Below are 20749 nucleotides of genomic sequence, written 5' to 3' on the forward strand. Positions count from 1 at the left end.
GTGGATACACAGAGTCTCTTGCCCCAGAGTAGGGGAATCGTAAAGCAGAGGATGTAGGTTTAAGGTGAAGGGGAAAAGATTTTACAGGAATCTGAGGGGTACATTTTTCACACAAAGGGTGGTGGGGATATGGAACGAGCGGCCAGAGGAGGTAGTTGAGGCAGGGACTATCACAGTTTAATAAACAATTAGACAGGTACATGGGCAGGACAGGTTTAGAGGGATGTGGGCTAAACGCAGACAAGTGGGACTAGTGTAGATGGGACATATTGGTCGGTTTGGGTAGGTTGGGCCGAAGGGCCTATTTCCACACCACGACTCTATGGTCTCTAAATTTCATGCTTTGGTTTTTTGACCAACCATCCTGGACACCATGTTTCTGGTGATCACGAGGCTTCACTGTGGCCCACGTCAGAGAGAGAAGATAGACACAAAATGCTGGAGTAATTCAGCGGGCCAGGCAGCGTCTCTGGAGAGAAGGAACGGGTGACGTTTCGGGTCGAGACCCTTCAGGGTCCTTGCTGCTTGTCCCGTTAAGTTACTCCAACATTTTGTGTCTTTCAGTGTAAATCAGCACCTGAAGTTCCAACCTACACACTCAGAGATTGAAGACCCTGACGTATTATTCAGGAGGCATCAGTATGGGTCTGGATTGCCCTTCTCAATCTTGTGATTGGTACGATTCCTACTTCAGTTAAACAGGGAGCGGCTCACAAAGGGTTAAAGTGACTTTCCTTGTTCCAAGGAAGAAATTCATCGTTAGCTGAACAGAGGTCCCTGATGTAGGTGAATGCAGGCTTTTTTTTTTAAATGAGAGAAGTAGTGACTGATCTTATTAGTCAACTTCATAACACCATGAAAATGCATATTAATATTTTCTCGCCATGGGAGTGCGGATTATACATTCATTACATCAGAGGGTGCTTACTGAGACGGTCTTATCTCCAAGGTGTCACCACGTGCGTCACTCTCGCTGTATTAAACATTGTCAGCAGACCATGAATTATTCAAGTTAATGAAAGAGCTAACAGATATGATGGCTCACAGGTGGGCAGCAGTCAGCTCCTGCTGTGAGCAGGGATGATGTTTCTGCTCCCCTTCAGACTGCAGGAGGGGCTGCACATCCAGCAAAGCAGGTCCCCTCTTCCCAAGGGGCGTGACAAGGTGGACGTGAGATGTAGGAAGGAACTACATACACTGTTACACCAAAGTCAGGCACAAATGCTGGAGTAACTCAACGGGACAGGCAGCGCCGGAAAGGCATGCAGTGGTCCTTGTTGAGGGTTGTCCCTAACCCAGGACTTACTGCGTTACCAGCTTTGCCAGTGTGGGAATCAGCATGGGCCAGCGTCTTCTCACAGGCTGTGCCCGAACTTCTCAAACCCAATTGCTGATGGAGTATTCGGGACACCGACACAGTTTAAATATTGTGAGTGAATGCATTGCACTTCAGACTTTAGAGATACAGCGTGGAAACAAGCCCTTTGGCCCACTGAGTCCTACATACACGAGGGATAATTTTACAACAACTTACCAAAGCCAACTAACCGACAAACCTGGACGTCTCATAATGTGGGAGGAAACCGGAGCACCCGGAGAAAACCCACATGATCACAGGGAGAACGTACAAACTCCAAACAGACAGCACCCGTAGTCAGAATCGGACCTGGGTCTCTGGTGCTGTAAGGCAGCAACTCTACCGCTGCGCCCCTGCCATCCTTGACTCATAATATATCCTGGGTTGTGTAATTCCAATGAATGAAGTATTTTATTAACCTCCTTAATGCTGAGACACCTCAGTTGATGGTAACTTGATTCTACACAATGAAATACAGCCCTGGTCAGTGCAACCTGCCCCATCAATTGTCCAGTGACTCTTGTAAGAAAATAAGTGCAGATGCTGGTACAAATCGAAGGTATTTATTCACAAAATGCTGGAGTAACTCAGCAGGTCAGGCAGCATCTCAGGAGAGAAGGAATGGGTGACGTTTCGGGTCGAGACCCTTCTTCAGGCTGAGTCCAGTGTCCAGTGACTCTTGGTCATAATACAGTACGAAATGTAACACCTCAACAATCCTTAACATCAGACCATTTAAAAAATATTCTGGCTTTACAATTAGATTGTACGGGACTGCCCAATCTTGTTCAATGTATTTATATTCTGTTGTGCTGCAGCAAGTAAGAATTTAATTGTTCTATCTGGGACATATGACAATAAAACACTCTTGACTCTCTCTTGTAACGAGCAAATATTGACACAAAGTTGGTTTACATTAGCTTTGACCAGAATTGACCAGGCGATCCCTAGCATCTGACGTGACTTACATGCTGGCATATGGCAGCTTAGAATTAAAGGACATTCTTTTAAGAAGGAGATGAGGAGAAATGTCTTCAATCAGAGTGTGGTGAATCTGTGGAATTCAGATTCCACAGAAGGCTGTGGAGGCCAAATCAGTGGATATTTTTAAGGCAGAGATAGATTATTGATTAGTACAGGTGTAGAGGTTATGGGGATGAGGCAGGAGAATGGGGTTAGGAGGGAGAGATGTATCAGCCATGATTGAATGGTGGAGTAGACTTGATGGGATGAATGGCCTAATTCTACTCCTATTCCTTATGACCTTATGAACTTACAACATTCCCTGTACCATGGTCTTTACAGAGTCTTGTGAAGTAAGTGCTGGCGCCAGACCTGACGTTGCCATCTATCCTCCATGCACTTTCCCCATGATACTCAAGTGTCTTTTCAATGCTGTTATAGTACCTGCTTTAACTACATCCTCTGGCAGCTTGTTCCATACACCCACCACACACAGTGAAACAAAAAGCTGTTACCAGGCAACTGAACTACCTTATCACCAACTTAACACAAACGAACTTATCACCGACTAGAGAGTTGTCCAGAACTACCATCTACTTCATTGGAGACCCTCGGTCTTTAATCGGACTTTACTTTGCACTAAATGTAATTCCCTTTATCTTGTATTGTCATCATGTCTAGTCTTTCCGTTGACTGACAATAGACAATAGACAATAGGTGCAGGAGTAGGCCATTCGGCCCTTCGAGCCAGCACCGCCATTCAATGTGATCATGGCTGATCATTCTCAATCAGTACCCCGTTCCTGCCTTCTCCCCATACCCCCTGACTCCGCTATCCTTAAGAGCTCTATCTGGATAGCATGCAAGCAAAAAGCTTTTCACTGTACCTCGGTACACGTGACAATAAACTAAACATATTTGGGCAGAAGGGTCGGCATGTGGTAAGCTGAATAGTCCGTTTCCATGATGTACGACTCCCTGATTTTTGGGGTGTTTCACGTTATCAGAAAATGTGTCCTTTTGTGATCAAATGAGAAACAATGGTTGACATGGGACGTGTCAAATGGAAAGCCAGAGTGTGGCTCCCAATGGACAGATTGCAGCTGAATGTATTCAAGAATTGAATGCATTATGTTTTGTTAATAAAGACATTTTGTTAACAAAATATTACACAATAATTGTTAGCAGCCATCATTAAAATACAATGGCGTTAGTTAATTATGGTTCTGAAATTCATAACTTTTCCCAAGGGGGATGAAGTGTAACATGGTTGAAGGAGTGAGCAAGAGACGGAACGTAGCCGACATTGCGATTCCATGGGTGATGTGTGGGCCTCTGGAAAACATCACTGTTCAAAATATCCAACGCGGCTCATTAGCTCTGACTTACTGTTCAGCTGCTCTGATGACTCAGCAAGCCCAAATTGGTGTATAATTGAGTTATCTCAACCAGAAAAAAAATTGCAAATTCAATCTCTAGTCATTTAGAGTTAGTTAATCTCAGTGGGGTTGCCAACCCTGCTTGGAGGCATTCCTGGAGATTTGATCGTGTAATGTGTGATCGTGTGATATCTGAACAACTTGCCAGACGAGGCAGAACCACATCGGAATGAGACTGGGTTCAGCAGTTGAACGCGGAAGGACGGCAGATGTCGGCGCATGCTTTGTTCTCTAAATCACCATCACTGTCAGTGGTGCTGCCATCCCAGATCTTTTAATTCCAGTCCTCCAAGTGTGTTGATGGAACATGAACTTACATCTGACGGGTTTGTGTGTGTGGGGTGTCTCTGTGATCAATAACACTTCTGGATGACAGGATAATTCGAGTACCGAGGAGGCCGTTCGGCCCATCGGGTCCATGCCAGTTCAGGAATGACCAATGTCCATCTTTCCCTGGAAATTATTTACCCTCAAGCACCTCTCAAATGAAAGAAAATGGACAGAACCGTCCAGTCAGTCCTGTGTAGCTGCTGCACCATTTGATGTGATTTTATGCTCGGTTTCATTGCTAGGGGCATTGAGTACAAGCGTCAGGAAGTCACGATGCAGCTCTAACGGACTTTGTTGTGGCCACATTTGGAGTATTATGTGCAATTCTGGTTGCCCCCATTATAGGAAAGATGTGGAGGCTTTGGAGAGGGCTCAGATGAGGTTTGCCAGAATGCTGCCTGGATTCGAGGGCTTCAGCAACAGGGAGAGTTCGGGTAAACTTTTTCTCTGGAACGTCGGAGGTTGAGGGGAAACTTGATAGAAGTAGATAAGATGATGAGAGGCATAGATAGGGTAGACACTCAGACCATTTTCCTTAGGGTGGAAATGTCCAACATTAGAGGGCATAGCTATAAGGTGAGAAGGGGGAGAATTTAATGGAGATGGGCATTTTTTTTTTTACACAGAATGTAATGGGGGCTGGAAACGCATTGCCAGGCGTGGTGGTGGAGGCAGATATAGTAGTGGCGTTTAAGAGGATTTCACATAGGCACACAGAATGGTGGAATATGGATCATGTTCAGACAGATGAGATCCGTTTAACTTGGCATTATGTTCAGCACAAACATTGTGGGCTGAGAAGCCCGTTCCTGTGATGTACTGTTCTACGTTCTACGCTCTATGATCAGAACTGATCTTAAACTTAACTGATCTTAACCATCTTAAACCTAATAGAACACTGGTCACTGGTCCCAAAAGGCTCATCCAGGAATACCTCATCGACTTTCCCCTCCCAATTACCCAAGCCTAGATCAAGTGTTACCCTCTCCTCTCCCCTGTGGGGCCCTCTACATAATTGCTGGAGGAAACTTTCCTGAACACATTTAACTAGTCCTAGACTAGTGTAGATGGGGCATATTGGTTGGCATGAGCAAGTTGGGCTGAAGACACAGAGACATATAAAATTCTTAAGGGATTGGACAGACGAGATGCAGGAAAAATATTCCTGATGTTGGGGGAGGCCAGAACCAGGGGTCACAGTGTAAGAATAAAGGTTTGGCCATTTAGGACTGTGATGAGGAAAAACTTTTTCACCCAGAGAGTTGTGAATCTGTGGAATTCTCTGCAACAGAAAGCAGTGGAGGCCAATTCATTGAATGTTTTCAAGAGTTAGATACAGCTCTTAGGGCTAATGGAATCAAGGGTTATGAGGAGAAAGCAGGAATAGGTTACTGATTTTAGATGATCAGCCATGATCATATTGAATGGTGGTGCTGGCTCGAAGGGTCAAATGACCGACACTTGCACCTATTTTCTATGTTTAAGGGCCTGTTTCTGTGATGTATGACTTTATAATTCAGCCCAGTGGCACAGCGGTAGTTGCTGCCTTACAGCGCAAGAAACCCGGGTTCGATCCTGACTGCAGGTGCTCTATGTACAGAGTTGTGACCATGTGGGTATTCTCCGGGTGCTCCGGTTTCCTCCCACACCGCAAAGATGTACAGGTCTGTAGGTTAAATGGTTTTGGTAAAAATGTCCTTAGTGTGTAGGATAGTGTTGGAGTACAGGATGGTTGCTGGTTGGCACAGACTCGGTGGGCTGAAGGGCCTGTTTCCATGCTGTATTTTTAAAGTAAAGTAAACCAAAGGCTCACCGTGAAGATGGACTGGATGGAAGGGTGACAAGCCTGTGATGGACTGGACTGTGTTCACCACTCTCTGCAGGTTCTAGTGACCAAGAGACCATACCAGGCTGAAATGTACCCCATCAGAACACTTTCTATAGCACTTCTGTAGAAGTTTGAGAGAATCCTCATGGACATGTCGAATCTTCTCAAGCACCTAAAAACATAGATATGCTGATGTACCTTCCTATTCACCGCATCAATGTAAGGGGACCAGGTGAGGAGATGGTCTTTCTGTAGACCTATTTTTCCTGGATGACAATAGGCTGGGGCATGATTTCAGAAACAAATGGGGAAAGAACTCTATTGAACTGAGAGGATGAAGGTGTCGGTGAAGACTGTGGCCCATAGAGTTGGCATTATTTCAGAACTGTCCAGAGACTTCATCAAGGCCGATCACTTTCCCAGAATTTACCCTCGTGAAAGCAGATCAGATTTCTGCTGCCGTGATGCATGTCCAGGAAAAATGGGTCTACAAGATTGTGTAGTAAATCGGTGCAGATTTGGGCCATTCCCAATCTTTCACAACTCTTCAATATGGGTGATGTTAGATGGATGGTCGGCTTTAAGACAGGACACTTTTCTTGGTGACTAGAATGATGGAAGTTTTCTAGAAGCAGATGGGGAAAGAAGTCTATTGAACTGAGAAGATGAAGTTGTCGGTGAAGACTGTAGTCTGGGGCATTATTTCCGAATTGTCCAGAGACTCCATCCGGGCCGACCATTTTCCGAGAGTTTACCCTTGTGAAAGTAGATCTGATTTCTGCCACCGCGATGTATGGATAAAGGCAGCGGAGGTTGGGAGGGCTCAGATAGGCGGAACGTTGCTTGCCTGATCTCAGCAGGCGTAAAAGGCATTGAACTCGTTAGAGTTCAGAGATACAGTCCGGTAACAAGCCCTTTGGCCCAAGTCGGCACCGACCTGCGATCACCCCATACACGAGCACCATCCTACGTACTAGAGAGTTTTACAATTTTTACCAAAGCCAATTACTGACAAACCTGTATGTCTTTGGAATGTGGGAGGAAACCGGAGCAACTAGAGAAAATCCACGCAGTCACAGGGAGAACGCACAAACTCCCTACAAACAGCACCCATTGTCAGGATCGAACCCGAATCTCTGCCAATGTAAGGCAGCAACCCAACCGCTCGCACCCCAACTCATCTGGTAGAGATGCATCATTGGTATTGATTGACTCTAATTCTGGCCCGTAGCCTGTGATGGTATTCCGGCCCTGCTACATTCACCCGACATCAGAATGGTTAGTAACTTTGCACATGACACTAAAATTGGTGGTATAGTGGATAGTGACGAAGGTTATCTAAGATTACAACAGGATCTAGATCATCTGGAAAGTGGGTGAGGAATTAGCACTTGGAATTTAACTTTGACAAGTGCAAGGTGTTGGATTCTGCAAATTGTAAACTGTCCCTAGTGTGCAGAATAGTGCTAATGTACGGGGTGATCGCTGGTCGGCACCGACTCGGTGGGCCGAAGGGCCTGTTTCTGTGCTGTATCTTTAAAGTCCAAAGGATGACAGGAAAGTGATCTGCCGTGTACATGCCATCACATCAGCAGTCAAACTGCACAAGCCACAATGACCGACTCATGAGCTTTCTAATTGCATCTCTGCCTGACTTAACCAAATGTTCTAGCACAGTATACACCGACCAGACCCAACGCATGGGAGGTCTCTGGGTTCAGTCAGGCTCAGAAAGAAATACTCATTCGCAGCTCGTGCAAGGAGTGGTGCCGAGGTGACAGATGACAGTGAATGTGGCAACTGCAGCAGGGATCAGGGTTTGGGGAAACACAAAGCAGGACAGCAAACTCAAAGCCTCCCCATTCCAACGCATAAAACACTCACTCCGTGCCATGGCTCAAACACTACAGCCTTTATTCTTGCTTCAATCAAACTGGGATTTGGACCAATACATGAACTGCATTTAGTTAGATCCTTGAAGTTACCTGTTTAACTTATCCTTTGGTTAACAGTACAAAGATTGTTTATCAAACTGCCATAATCTCAGCATCTTCTCCAGTGGTCTGGTGCAGAAGTCTGCCATATAGTTCAAAAAAAGTGTCTCTCTCATTGTTTCATAGTACAAAAACTTGCTCTTGAGGTACCAGGGGCTGCCGACTCTCTCCTTTCGAGTTACAGACAGAAAAAGGCAGCATCACACGATTATAACACAGTTCTTCATTGTAACCAGAGTGTTCTTTTCTTCACAAGGTCCATAAGGTGTATCACACTCTTTATCGTAGAAACAACACTATTGTCTAATTACCAAATTGTAAAAAAGCAGCTTTTTCCATACATCAAGAGCGTATAGAACCTAGTGCATTTCTGAAGCATCAACTATTTAACAGAATGCATCCTATGTACCACACATATTGCACTTATCTCCATGTATACCGTTACCCTTTATACATTGCACCAAAGTCTCTTCAAAGTATTAATTGTATGAAAAAAATCACAAAGGTAAAAACACTTCCTACAGCAAAATCAGAAATCAGATAATAGACTTCTTTTGTCTCTTGAAAACAAGTTGAAGATGAAAACAAAGGTGGCACTGGGACAGGTTCTTGCCCCCTGGCTGAGGAGAATGGTGAATGTCTCTGGATAAATCCATGGACTGTGTCATCTGCTCCTGATGTGAAGTGCTCTGACTACCACCATACAGTGCAGGTGTGGGGTGTGGGGTGTGGGGTGTGGGGTGTGGGGTGTGGGGTGTGGGGAGAGGAAGCTGAGTTTCAGCTGGACATGTTGTGGAGATTGAGTATAGAACAGGCATCAGCTCACCGGTTATACACTAGAGGACGTGTTGGATATTCACTAATACTAAACTGCTTTAATATCATGAGGTAACCAGTGACTGAGAAACCAAATGCTCAGAGAAAGGCTGTTCACATCTCACAGATGCTGTTCATTTTGCAGCACTGTTCGGGTCTAATTTCAAACCTATCTGTTTGGAAAGTTACCCCTCTCACAAGCTCACATTAAACTGCAGCGTTCAATATTCCACAGAGAATATCATCACCCAGCACAGCCAGGGCTGTGTCACTGATTGATGCTTCTAGACAGCACACTTAGCACAACAAACAGACCAATTACATCTTTCTCAAAGGATTTGTGTTGTCAGTCAAAGCCAACTCACATTGCACTGAGTGTACGGAAAAATGTTTTTAGTAAACACTATAAATTAAATTCCTCTGCTGTAACAGTGGTGTTGAACAACACATTAAGAATGTTTTATGGTAATATTGATTGCTGAGAGAAATAAAAGTTTAAAAAAAATCATTATTAGGCAGGATTTAGTATCTGATTGTCAGATAGTGGGAAAGGGTTTTGGAGAAGAGCAGGTTGTGATTTGAAGTCTGGACTTTTCTCACCTTCAGCCTAGGTTTAGAGTGAAAGAGTGGAGAGGAGATTCTGACATTGAGGAAGGGGAATTTCATGGGTCAGCCCCATCACTGACATGAAGGCAGCAGAGTGGAGGCCCAGAGGTCTTCCTGTTGTCTCCTTAGGGGTGTGAATGGTCACAGAATTCCACAGGAGGACTTGAAGACACATGGCATGAATTCATCTCCCTACTCTCAATGGAGTCCAGGTGAAATACCACTGTGTGGTGATGGTGATGGGGGGAATGGGTAGAGGTGGAGCTGTGGAGTAGGGAAGACTAACACAGACACTGTTTACTCCAGGACGCTGCACTGACAAACAGCCTGCCTCTGTCCACCCTGCACCCTGTCTGGCTAGAAAGTCAATGAATGCGATTGGAAGTGGGACAAGAAAAGCAGAAAGCAAGAGAGCAGCATGAGCCTTGGAAGGAGGATGATGCCTTGGAGCAAGGATGATGCCTTGGAGCAAGGATGATGCCTTGGAGCGAGTTGCTTATTGATTTTTTGCAAAGCTCCGGAACGTAGAAAACCACAGAGATAGTGCTCTGTTGGCCATCTGACGCGCTAGAACATTGCAAATAAAATATAACAGCGTCACGCAGCATTTGACATGCACCGGAGGCATGCATCTGCGTTGCACCTACCAAGCCTTCTGCTCGGTGCAGCCTGCTCGGAGATCTTGCATTTAATTACCAGGGGGGAAGGTTGAGGTGTGATTATCCAGACTGCAGTTTCAATAGTGTTAACTCATCACGGTGAAATGCCAATTGTCAATGATAAACCGGCAATTATGAGGGTCATTGTATCCAGGAGGTCCGACTGACCTAAATTCTAGGCCACGTGGTCATGCAAACCAATATACCCTGACCAGTGCATCATCAGCATTTTTGCTGCCTGTACAATACTTCAACAAGAGGAAGAGAAGTGAGATTATTCTGATGGTACACGAAACACCCGTCGCAGTACATGTATGTATGGTACAATCATCTTTTGAAAACATTTAATAAATATTGCTTTTTACTCTTTACATACAAATCGATTTCAAAACAAAGTGAGACCTTGTCCTGACTCCACACGGCGGACCCAGGAGTAGAGACTCTGAAGTGACTTTGGTTAACCTGCCAGTATAAATGGGGCATTGTTTATCCAAACTATTTTCCAGAAATGTGTTTCTTTTACATTTAAATTAAAAGAAGCAAAAAAGGCACAGCACATCACACTTCACGCAACAGTTTGTTTCAAAAGCTTATTTCTCATATAACTTCTAAAACCCTAGGTAAAGTGTACAAAGCTTTCAATAAACAACCAGCAACTCATATTCAAAATTACAATGAATTATTCCTTGAAAAGCAAACACTGAACGAGTACTATCACATTAATTACCTCCTCGGGAATCCAGAGGTATTCAAGATAAAATGCCCCTATAGGAGGCACTTTTCAACAATTCTATATTTTTTAAACTTTCCATCCTAATGCTAACTGTAATCTAGCAACAACCTCTGGTGAGAAATGCAAGTGTTGAGCATTGTTTTCAGTGATCTGGGATGATTACAATGTCCAGACCTCAGTGTCAGAGAAGCACTCTCAGTTACTCTATTTCCTGGGTTCCACAGTGTAAAGCATTTCATTTCCCAGTCTGTCCAAGTAGATTGCATTGGCCAGGGGTGAGGGAGGTACAAGGGTGTTCAGTGACAACTTTTCGTTTGGATGGTAAGATCATGAATTGCCAGCTCTTAAACTCCAGCTTTCCTGGCGACGTATTGCTTTGTTGGCAGAACCAATTGTTCTGCTTCTGTGCCCTTCCAATGTAGTGTTGCCTGCTTGTTATCTGGTACATTGGCTGGTGCCATCTTTAGGAAAGTGCATTTGCTTTTTTTAAGACTTGCCTCTCCTGCCTCTCTTCTTCTTCTCAGCACCAGGGGCCAACAGAACCACGTGACGATTGTTTCAACAAATGAGATCTGGCCTGAGCCAATTCTACACCGTTGATTTCCATTCTTCTAGCTATGCTTTAAGAAGGAAAACATGTCATCAATTTTAGTGTTTTCTTGAAATGTACAAACTAAATTGACTTCCATTTCTCTTCTTGTCGTCCCTTCTCTCTGTGAAGTAACACTGAAAATCTATTTCAGTCAGTTTACCAGGACATAGCCTCCATGTTGGCTATCAACTGTCTCCATCATCTCACAATCAAAGAGTGCAGGCAGTTCAGGGAGAGTCATATTCTTGTAGGTCTCTGGTGAGTCAGCAGCATCCTTGTTTGCCTGACTTTCACTCAAGGGCAGGGCAGCTTGTTGGGTTTGGTTGAGAGCGTAGGGACATTGTTCTGGGTAACCCAGCTCTGGGACAGTGGGTCCTACTACATCGCAAGGCTGGTAAGGGAACTGCAGGAGTTGTTGCTGCTGTTCCAGGGACTGCAGTGGAGGCTGCGCTGTTTGCTGCACCGGCCCCATCTGTTGTAGGGAAAGCTGCAGCTTGTAGTGCTGGCTGAGGAACGGGTCACACTGCATCTGGTTCGGGGGCTCCAGCATCGGGCTGAGAGGCTGGGGTATACTGAACTGCTGCTGCTGGGCTTCAGGGTGAGCTGCAGGCATTTGCTGAGTTTGTTGAGGGTAGGAACCTTCTGCAATCTGCATTTGGTTGAAATAAGCCTGGAGCTGTGACTGTTTTTGGAGAAACATGTGTTTCTGTTGCAACCTGAAATGGAAGATAATACACAGAACATGAAACAGCACATCATGGAACACCAAACACAAGCTTCAACAATGCTTCCCACTGGACAAAAGAATACAACAAGCTTTTCACTGTACCTTGGTGCACGTGACAATAAGCAACATCATCCACTGATTCACACCAACACATCCACAGCACCCTGATCTCCATCTACTAGGCTACCCTATAACCTCTTACATCTACTGGGGTACCCTATAACCTCTGACATCCACTGGGCACCCTATGACCTCTGACATGACACTGGAGGAAGCCCTAGGCATTTAAGAATAATGACATTGCCCTGGGAAGCTTCTTTCAACATTGACATCACTGGCTCCACCTGTGACATCACTGGCCTTATCTGTGACATCACTGGACTCATCTGTGACATCACTGGCCTCACCTGAGACATCAGTTTAGTTTAGTTTAGAGATACAGTGCGGAAACAGGCTCTTTGGCCCACAGAGTCCGCATCGACCAGCGGTCCCTGCACACTAACACTTTTCTACAAATACTAGGGACAATTTACAATTTTACCGAAGTCAATTTAGCCTACAAACCACATCTTTGGAGTGTGGGAGGAAACTGGAGCTCCCAGAGAAAACCCAAGCAGGTTACGGGGAAAACGTACAAACTCTGTACAGACAGCACCTGTAGTTGGGATCGAACCCGGGTCCCTGGCGCTGTAAAGCAGCAACTCTACCACTGCGCCACTCTGCCGCCCACTGGTCTCACCTGTGCTCCTGGAGTTGTTGCTCCAGGCTCCGGGGCGATTCATTACAATACATCGGGCAGCTGTTTTGTGCTTTAGTCAGTAAGCTTGGGTTCTGTAACATGCAGTAAAAGAGTATTTAAGTTACCACAAGTTCAACATGCCAGTAACATCATTAATGCATCAACATTGACCCTGAACATTTCGCTGGCAGCAAATCATTAAGGAGCTATTAGGCAGGTGGCTTACAATAACATCGACATACAATAACAATGTTTAAAATACATTTGGATACGTACATGGGTTGGAAAGGTTTAGAAAGATATGGAACAAAGGTGAGCAAATGAGATTAACGCAGATGGAGCATCTTGGTTGGCATGGATGAGTTGAGGAGCCTGTTTCCGTGCTGCATGACTAATATTTAAAGTAGAGAGGCACAGAGGCTAAGGAGCTGAGACCTTGGCACTATTGGGACAATGGAAAAAAGAGATATGCATGAGGCTGAGGCAGGAGAGCTATGACAGGCGACGGGGATGTGGAGGGACCGGGTGTGAAGTGCAACAATTTCACAACACATGATAAGATTACTTTCTGATGCTTGGCGTGATGCAGGATAATACACTCAACATGCTCTGGTGTTTACCTCATAGTTTGAACATCCGCTCTGTTTGCTCAGCTCTGCCCATCACCTGTGCATCTGCACATCCTCATTCCTAGTCAGAGGCACCCAGCACAGCTCAGCAGCCTGACTCTGGCACCTCAAATGTTTTAGAAATGAATATTCCTAGCATACCTCAAAATTGGCCAGAATTTAGGATTATGTTGGAAAAAATATCATATTTTGATTGTGTAAATTAAAGAATTAATTCCACCTATGAAAAAATAAAATTCACTCATATTTGAAATGTTTTTATAGTTAATTTCCCTTTCATTTCTGCTGGACAAACAGCATCACAATGTTCTCTGCTACTCTGTAGATGTATCTGGCAACATCGCAAATACGATGACTGAAATAGTTTTGGAAACACATTCAGCAGACTATTATCTCACTCTTGGTGTTTATTCACAGCTGATGGAAGTTCCTCTCACAAGTAGTTTGTTTGCACTAGTCGCAAGAACTGGAGCCAGACTAACTGGTACAGCCCCTCGAGCCTGCTCTGCTATCCAGCAATAAATATCAGGCATGGATTTCTATATTCTTTCCACTCTCACACAGCTCAAAGATCTGGTAATCCCAGCACCCATCAACAGGGCATCGACTATCCTTTCAGGCAGAGAATTTTAATGATTCATAGCCTTTGAGTAATTCAGAGAGATCCATCTGAATGAAGAAAGCTTCTCTTCATTTTCAGTGCGGAGTGGCCGAGGCAAGAGGAGAGTTGATGAAAACTTACCCTGTTGTGTCTAAGTGGCTTGAATCTGCCATGGAGACAGAGATTCCCAATGTGTTTGAATGTGCTGGGATGTGTACAAAACCTGTGATTAAGTTGGATAGAGACACAAGGAACTGTAGATGCTGGAATCTTGAACAAAACACAAAGTAATTGAGTAACTCAGCAAGTTATGTTGCATCTGTAGCAACACACTGCAACCTATCCATTCCCTCCAGATGCTGCCTGACCTGCTGAGTGACGCCAGCATTTTGTGTTTTGCATTATATTGGATAGGATATTTTATAAGCAGCACAGTTCTGGTGCATTTCAGCACCTTTCTGTGTTGTACATTTCCATGACTAGCTACACCTTGTTCAAATGTAACCTGCCTCACTTCCTAAGTGCGAGCAACGTATCAAAACTCTTTATTTTTGGGTAGTTGGTGAGGGGGAGTGGAAAGAGAATAACCTATCAGGGTTTACAAAGCAAAGGAACACACTGCAGTAAAGAGGAAGGGCCATCCACTCTTAACTCTGCTCCTCTCCATAAACGTTGGCCTTTCAATTGCTCAACTTTCCCGTCTCATTTTATCAGGCTTAGATTTTTGCGTTGACCTGTAATTAGTTCCAGAGATAAACCTCTTTACCGGCATTCGGTGCTGCAGATAATGTGTCTCGAGGCTCTGACGTCTGGACAAGTGGGGGTGCACTCCGTTGGGGAATAATGCTACATTTTCCTGCTGTCGTAAAGCTTCATCCTGGAAGAAAAAGTAAGGCTGATCACAATGTGCAGGAAAGAACTGCAGATGCTGTTTTACACCGAAGGTAGACACAAAAAGCTGCAGTAACTCAGCGGTACAGGCAGCATCTCTGGAGAGAAGGAATGGGTGATATTTCGGGTCAAGACCTTTCTTCAGACTGAATACCTCCATAAAGTCACCTCTCAGCCTCCTGCACTCCAAGAAATATACTCCTATGCTGCCCAACCTCTCACTATAGCACAGGCCCTCAAGTCCTGGCAACATCTTCATAAACCTTGTCTACACTCTTTTTAGCTTCACATCCTTCCTTAAACAGGGTGACCAGAACTGGACACAATACTCCAACTGTGGCCTCAACGATGTCATTTACAACTGACAGGATGCAGATGAGTGTGCCAGAATGATGCCTGGATTAGAGGGTGTAAGCTGTTAACTAATTTGATTGTTTCTTTGAAGCATTGGAGGTTGAGGGGAGACCTGATAGAAGTATATAAAATTATGAGAGGCATTGATAGGGTACATAGAACCTTTTCCCCCAGGGTGGAAATACCAAAGAGCATAGCTTTAAGGAGAGAGGGGCAAAATTTAAAGGAGAAGTGTGTGGCAAGTAATTTACAGAGTGTGGTGCATGCTTGGAATGCACTGCCAGGGAAGGTGTTGCAGGCAGATACGATAATGACATTTAAGAGGATTTTAGATAGGCACACAGATATGCAGGGAGTGAAGGGATATAGATCATGTACAGGCAGAGGCAATTCGTTTAACTTGGCACAGTCATTGTGCATGGAAGGGTGTGTTCATTTGCTGCACTGTTCCATGTTCTAAAACCCAGGTGGTCACCATCCCTATTCAGTTTTCTGGAGGTCAAGTGGAGGAATAAATAATGGCACCACACGCAATGCCAATGCAGTGAGGAGTTCCTTTCTGGTTTTGTGGGAAAGGATACATCTTAATGAGGTTACACATCATAACATTGGGATAATTTCCTAATGAGGTTCCACACAATGAAACAGGGATCATTTCCTAATTGCGTGTGTTCGTGATCAGAATTTTTCTCAATGACTTATTAATTAGGTAGCTGCTAATCCAATTAGAAAATGTGTTGCCATGGTATGGAACCAAATGCTACTTGTCATGGAGTGTAGGTGATTAATCCAGTCATGGAATGTACTTTAAATGTCATACCTCCATACCACGGAGGCAGCAAGGTTTACCTGGTGGTGGGTGGTGAGGAGGCTTTGAAAATGCACTGCTGGTAGAGAATCAAGATCCACATCAGAGTTCATCTGTTCATAAAGCAACTGCACCTTGTTCAGTTCCAGAATCCCCTTGGTTCTGGCCAGATTCTGGAGATGCTGGCGGAATGCAACGATACCTAAAGGAAGAAGTCGAGAGCAGCCTAGTTACTGGAGAGGATTCTGAGGGATAAGATATATGCGTATTTGGAAAGATGGGTTGATTAGGGATAGTCAGCATGGTTTTGTATATGAGAGATCGTGTCTCACAAATTTGTTGAATTGTACAAGATGTTGGTGAGGCAACACTTGGAGCATTGCGCCCAAGTGCGACCTCACCAACGTCTTGTACGACTTCTATAAAAAGATGCCATTACGCTGGAAACAGTGCAGAGAAGATTTACAAGGATGTTGCTGAGACTCCAAAACTACTGGAAGAGGTTGGGCAGACTAGGTCTTTACTCCTTGGAGAGCAGGAGGCTGAGGGGTGATCTTATTGACGTGTATAAAATCATGAGGGGAATAGGGTGTATGAGCAGAGTCTTTTATCCAGAGTAGGGGAAATCAAAAACCAGCGGACATAAGTTTACAGTGAGAGGGGAAAGATTTAGTAGAAACTCGAGGGACAACTTTTTCATACAGAGGGTGGTGGGTATATGGAATGAGCTGCCAGAGGAGGTAGTTGAAGCTGGTACTATAACAACATTTGAAAGACATTTGGACAGGTACATGGATAGGAAATGTTTAGGGGATATGAGCCACATGTAGGTAGGTGGGATTATCTTAGTGGGCATCCTGGGTGGAGTGGTGCCGAAGAGTTTATTTCCATACAACCCTGTCACTCTATATGTCTTCAATAAAGGCAATCTACACTCTTCACTCAGTGTAGTCAAAATGTGACTCCACACCCTGGTAAACTGACTTTGAGCTCCCTCTGAAACGGCACAGTGTAGAGGCTCATCCCCACCCACCAAAACGGCACGGTAGGATGACCATTAATTCCACAGTAACTGTGAGACGCAACAATCGTTCAGACAGTGCCTGACACCTGGTGCGGACTATCCTGGAGGCCAGCAGAAACTAAAGCTATGATATACCAATGATTAAAGACATTTGGACATGGATATGGACAGGAAAGGTTTAGAGGGATGTGGACCAAATGTGGGCAGGTGGGACAAGTGTAGATGGGGAGGCTTGGTTGATGCGGGCAAGTTGGGCCAAAAGCCTGTTTCCATGCTGCATGACTCTATGACTCTATGACTCTAAATCATTTGTCAACTACTGGTTATAATCTCTGGGAGTGTCTTTGTTATTGTTGGCGTGAAATGGCCGGTGGGTCTTTAATGGCAGAGAATTTGAATCTGTTACTGACTCAACACTGCATCAATGGGACAAGAGGTTAGGTGGTCACCTTGAGTTAGTGACGTGTCGGATGCTCTTCGACCCTCTCGGAAGCTGACGGGCGACCTGTTGTGCATCTCGCGTTTCTGTGACGTCAGTGTCTCCATTGCCGGGTTTGGTGGTTTGATGCCAACAATAGGTGGGGTGAACCGTGACAGTGGCTGGTTGGCAAGTACGTCCGCCAGCGGTGGTGTGTCCTCCAGGATGCTGAGCTCCCCGTGCATCAGTCCCATATCGTATTCAGAATCAACACTGCCCAAGGACGGGTTATTGCCGACAGTCAACAGCTTCCCTGGGTGGGAGACAGAGACAGAAGGGAAATTAACATTAAGCCACCGAGGCAATCTCATCCCGATTTAAAAGAGACCTGAGTGGTAACTTGTTCACACAGAGGGAGGGGCACATATGTAACGAGCTGCCAGAGGAAATGTTTGAGGCAAGCACAGTTATGACATTTAAAAGACCCTTGGATTGGAAAGGTTTGGGATATGGGCCAGGAGTTGGTAAGACCAGCTCAGTTAGGCAATTTGGTCGGGAGTAAGACTAGCTGGGCCGAAGGGCCTGTTTCAGCACTAAATGACTATGAGGCCACTTGGCACTTCTTGTCAAATGAAGCCTTTTCTGAAATAGGCATCTAATTGTTTGCAACCTACTGCCATCTCACACCAGTGCAAGTATTTTCTATGCATATATTTAACTAATTCTTCAGTATGGTGGCACCCTTCTTTCCAATGGCACATTCTCGGTCCAGGAGCAAATTCCTCACCCCACTCCTCTCTGATACCTTTGCCATTCATCTTAAATCTGAATCAACAGCTATGCTCTGATCTGAGCCAGTGTATGTGAAACAAAAAACATTCCCAGTTCCCATCCTGGTCGTCCAGTCCATGCATTGATGTGGAGTCAAACAGGTTTGGGTCAATTCTGCTGTTTTTCATAGTCATGTAATCCAGCAATTTTCACTTAACATTGATGTTCAGATGTGTAGCTCAAGAGTTCAATGCCTTCCTACCTGTGCCGGGCAACAAAACTGGTTGGTTGGTGACCTCAGTGAGAGTGTGCCGTCTCTGGCCACAGCGCATTGCCTGAAAGGACGCATAGACCTGGGCTGGATCCTCCTCAGAGTCATCTTCAGTCTCTATGCCCTCGTCAATAGATGTCTCCATCATGTTGCTGGGAGATGGTGGACATCCTTTCCTTGATATTGATGGAGGCAAAGGATCAAGGAGGCAACCGTTCACCTGTGAGAATTTGTGAATGTATTAGTCATTGTGCAAAAGACATTCGCCCTTGGTCATTTTAGTGCAATTCGTAACTGTGGACAAATGACATATAAATGGCAAACACTTGAATGATTTCCTTACATGGTTATTCTAGAAAGAGAATGTTACATCCTATACATCCTTTATTTATATTTATTCAGTTTTTATATTTATAGAAATTTGCAGCACCATTCAGCCAGTTAATTTAAGATTGTTTTGAATAAAGGTAAGTCTGGACCTTGGGGGAAGGTACTAAATTGGAGCAAGGAAGATGACAACATTATTCGGCAGGAGCTAGGGAGAGTAAATCAGGAGCAGTTGTTATTGGGTAAGTAGGCATCTAGTATGTGGGAGTCATTCAGAGGCCAGTTGATCAAAGTTCAGGATGGCATGATCCAGTAAGGAGTGATAACAATGGCAAGCTAAGTTAACCTTGGACGGTCAAAGAGGCTGTAAATTTGGTCAAAATAGAAAAAAGAAGTGCATGTGAGGTTTAAGAAGGTGAAATCAGACAGAGCCTTTGAGGAATATAAAACAAGTAGGACCTAACTCAAGCGGGCGATTAGAAGGGCCGTAAGGGGCCATGAAATGGCTTGGACTGAAGAAAATATCAATGTTTTTTAAAAACAAGAGGGTAGGACCACTCAAAGATAAAGTACGGAATTTATGCTTGGAGTCAGAGGATATAGGCAAGGTACTAATGGAGTATCTTGCATCTGCATTTGTCATTGAGGACAGTGACAGTGTGGAGAATATTAATGTGCAAGGGCCATTTGAAATCAAGAAGGAGATGAGGTTGGGACTTGTAGAGCATGAAGGTGGATAAATTCCCAGGGCCTGATGTGGTCTATCCCAGGTTCTAAAGAGAAGCAAGAGAGGAGATTGCAGGAGCCTTGGCGAATATCTTTGCATCTTTCCTAGCCACAAGTGAGGTACAGGAGAACTGAAGGGTAGCCAGTGGTTCTTTTGTTTAAGAAGGGATGTAGAACAAATCCTTGGAATTATAGGGAGCCTCATGTCAGTAGTAGGGAAAATAATGAGAGAGAATTCTTTGGGATAGGATTTAGTCCCATTTAGAAGAGAATGGGCTAATTAGAGATGGCGTATGACTTTGTGTGCGGCAGGTGGTGTTTTATTAACTTTATCGTTTTTTGAGGCGATGAAGGTGCAGCAAGAAATTACAAAAAAAGGCCTGCAAATGTAAGACCAAAATATTGTGTTTCTGAAAGTCTAATGTCAGAAAATGCAAGAAATTCTCAGCAGGTCAGGCAGCATCTGTGAAGAGTTAACATTTCAGATCAATTACCTTTTGGAACAATAGCTGTTTGGCCTACCAAGCATTCCTAACATTTTCTGGTATAGTTGCAGTCACAATAGTTTAGTAAATATAACTTCACAGAGGTCTAAAAGCAGACATGTCAAGTCAGGAAAGTGGGCGTGGAGAGGAAGAACAGTGAGTCACTGCAAACTTCACAATGTTCGTAACAAAATGTTCTGGATGTTCTCAATGAACAGGGAGATATCCTGCCATGCAGGACTGGTGCTCAGTTAGAAGAGTCTGGAAATATCAAACTCTTTTCCTTCATTTTGATCACTCAGTTTATCGGGGAGTGTTATGTCTGAGTCACTTCCTCTCAACCTCGCTCACAGCTGCTCACAGCTTCCGACAGAGCAATTCCCTTTTAAATGTCACACTCTTGCTACCCCTCCACAGATACCAAGCATCCTCACACTAGATATACTAACATTTCCAGTCTTATTGCTACATTCAAGGTTTCAAGGTCAGTTTATTGTCACATGTGCCAATTAAGGTACAGTGAAATTTGAGTTATCATACAGCCATACTAAGTGAAAAGCAACAAGACACACAACCACATAAAAGTTAATATAAACATCCATCACAGTGGATTCCACATTCCTCACTGTGATGGAAGCCAATAAAGTTCAATCTTCTTCCT

General features: G+C 44.4%; 1 protein-coding gene across 1 annotated transcript in view; it reads right to left on the reverse strand.

Annotated features, from left to right (window-relative positions):
* Positions 1 to 7808: 7808 nt before the first annotated feature.
* The window catches only part of sik2a (salt-inducible kinase 2a), a 103262-nt gene continuing 90321 nt past the window's right edge, over positions 7809 to 20749 (reverse strand). The window contains exons 10-15 of the mRNA XM_078426985.1: positions 18542 to 18770; positions 17540 to 17821; positions 16108 to 16268; positions 14780 to 14890; positions 12784 to 12875; positions 7809 to 12033 (exon numbers count right to left, since the gene is read on the reverse strand). Coding sequence (XP_078283111.1) covers positions 11469 to 12033; positions 12784 to 12875; positions 14780 to 14890; positions 16108 to 16268; positions 17540 to 17821; positions 18542 to 18770 — 1440 coding nt within the window. The 3' untranslated portion in view covers positions 7809 to 11468. The remainder of the gene's footprint in view (positions 12034 to 12783; positions 12876 to 14779; positions 14891 to 16107; positions 16269 to 17539; positions 17822 to 18541; positions 18771 to 20749) is intronic.

Source organism: Rhinoraja longicauda, chromosome 32, assembly GCF_053455715.1.
Source record: "Rhinoraja longicauda isolate Sanriku21f chromosome 32, sRhiLon1.1, whole genome shotgun sequence".
Classification (NCBI taxonomy): domain Eukaryota; kingdom Metazoa; phylum Chordata; class Chondrichthyes; order Rajiformes; family Arhynchobatidae; genus Rhinoraja; species Rhinoraja longicauda.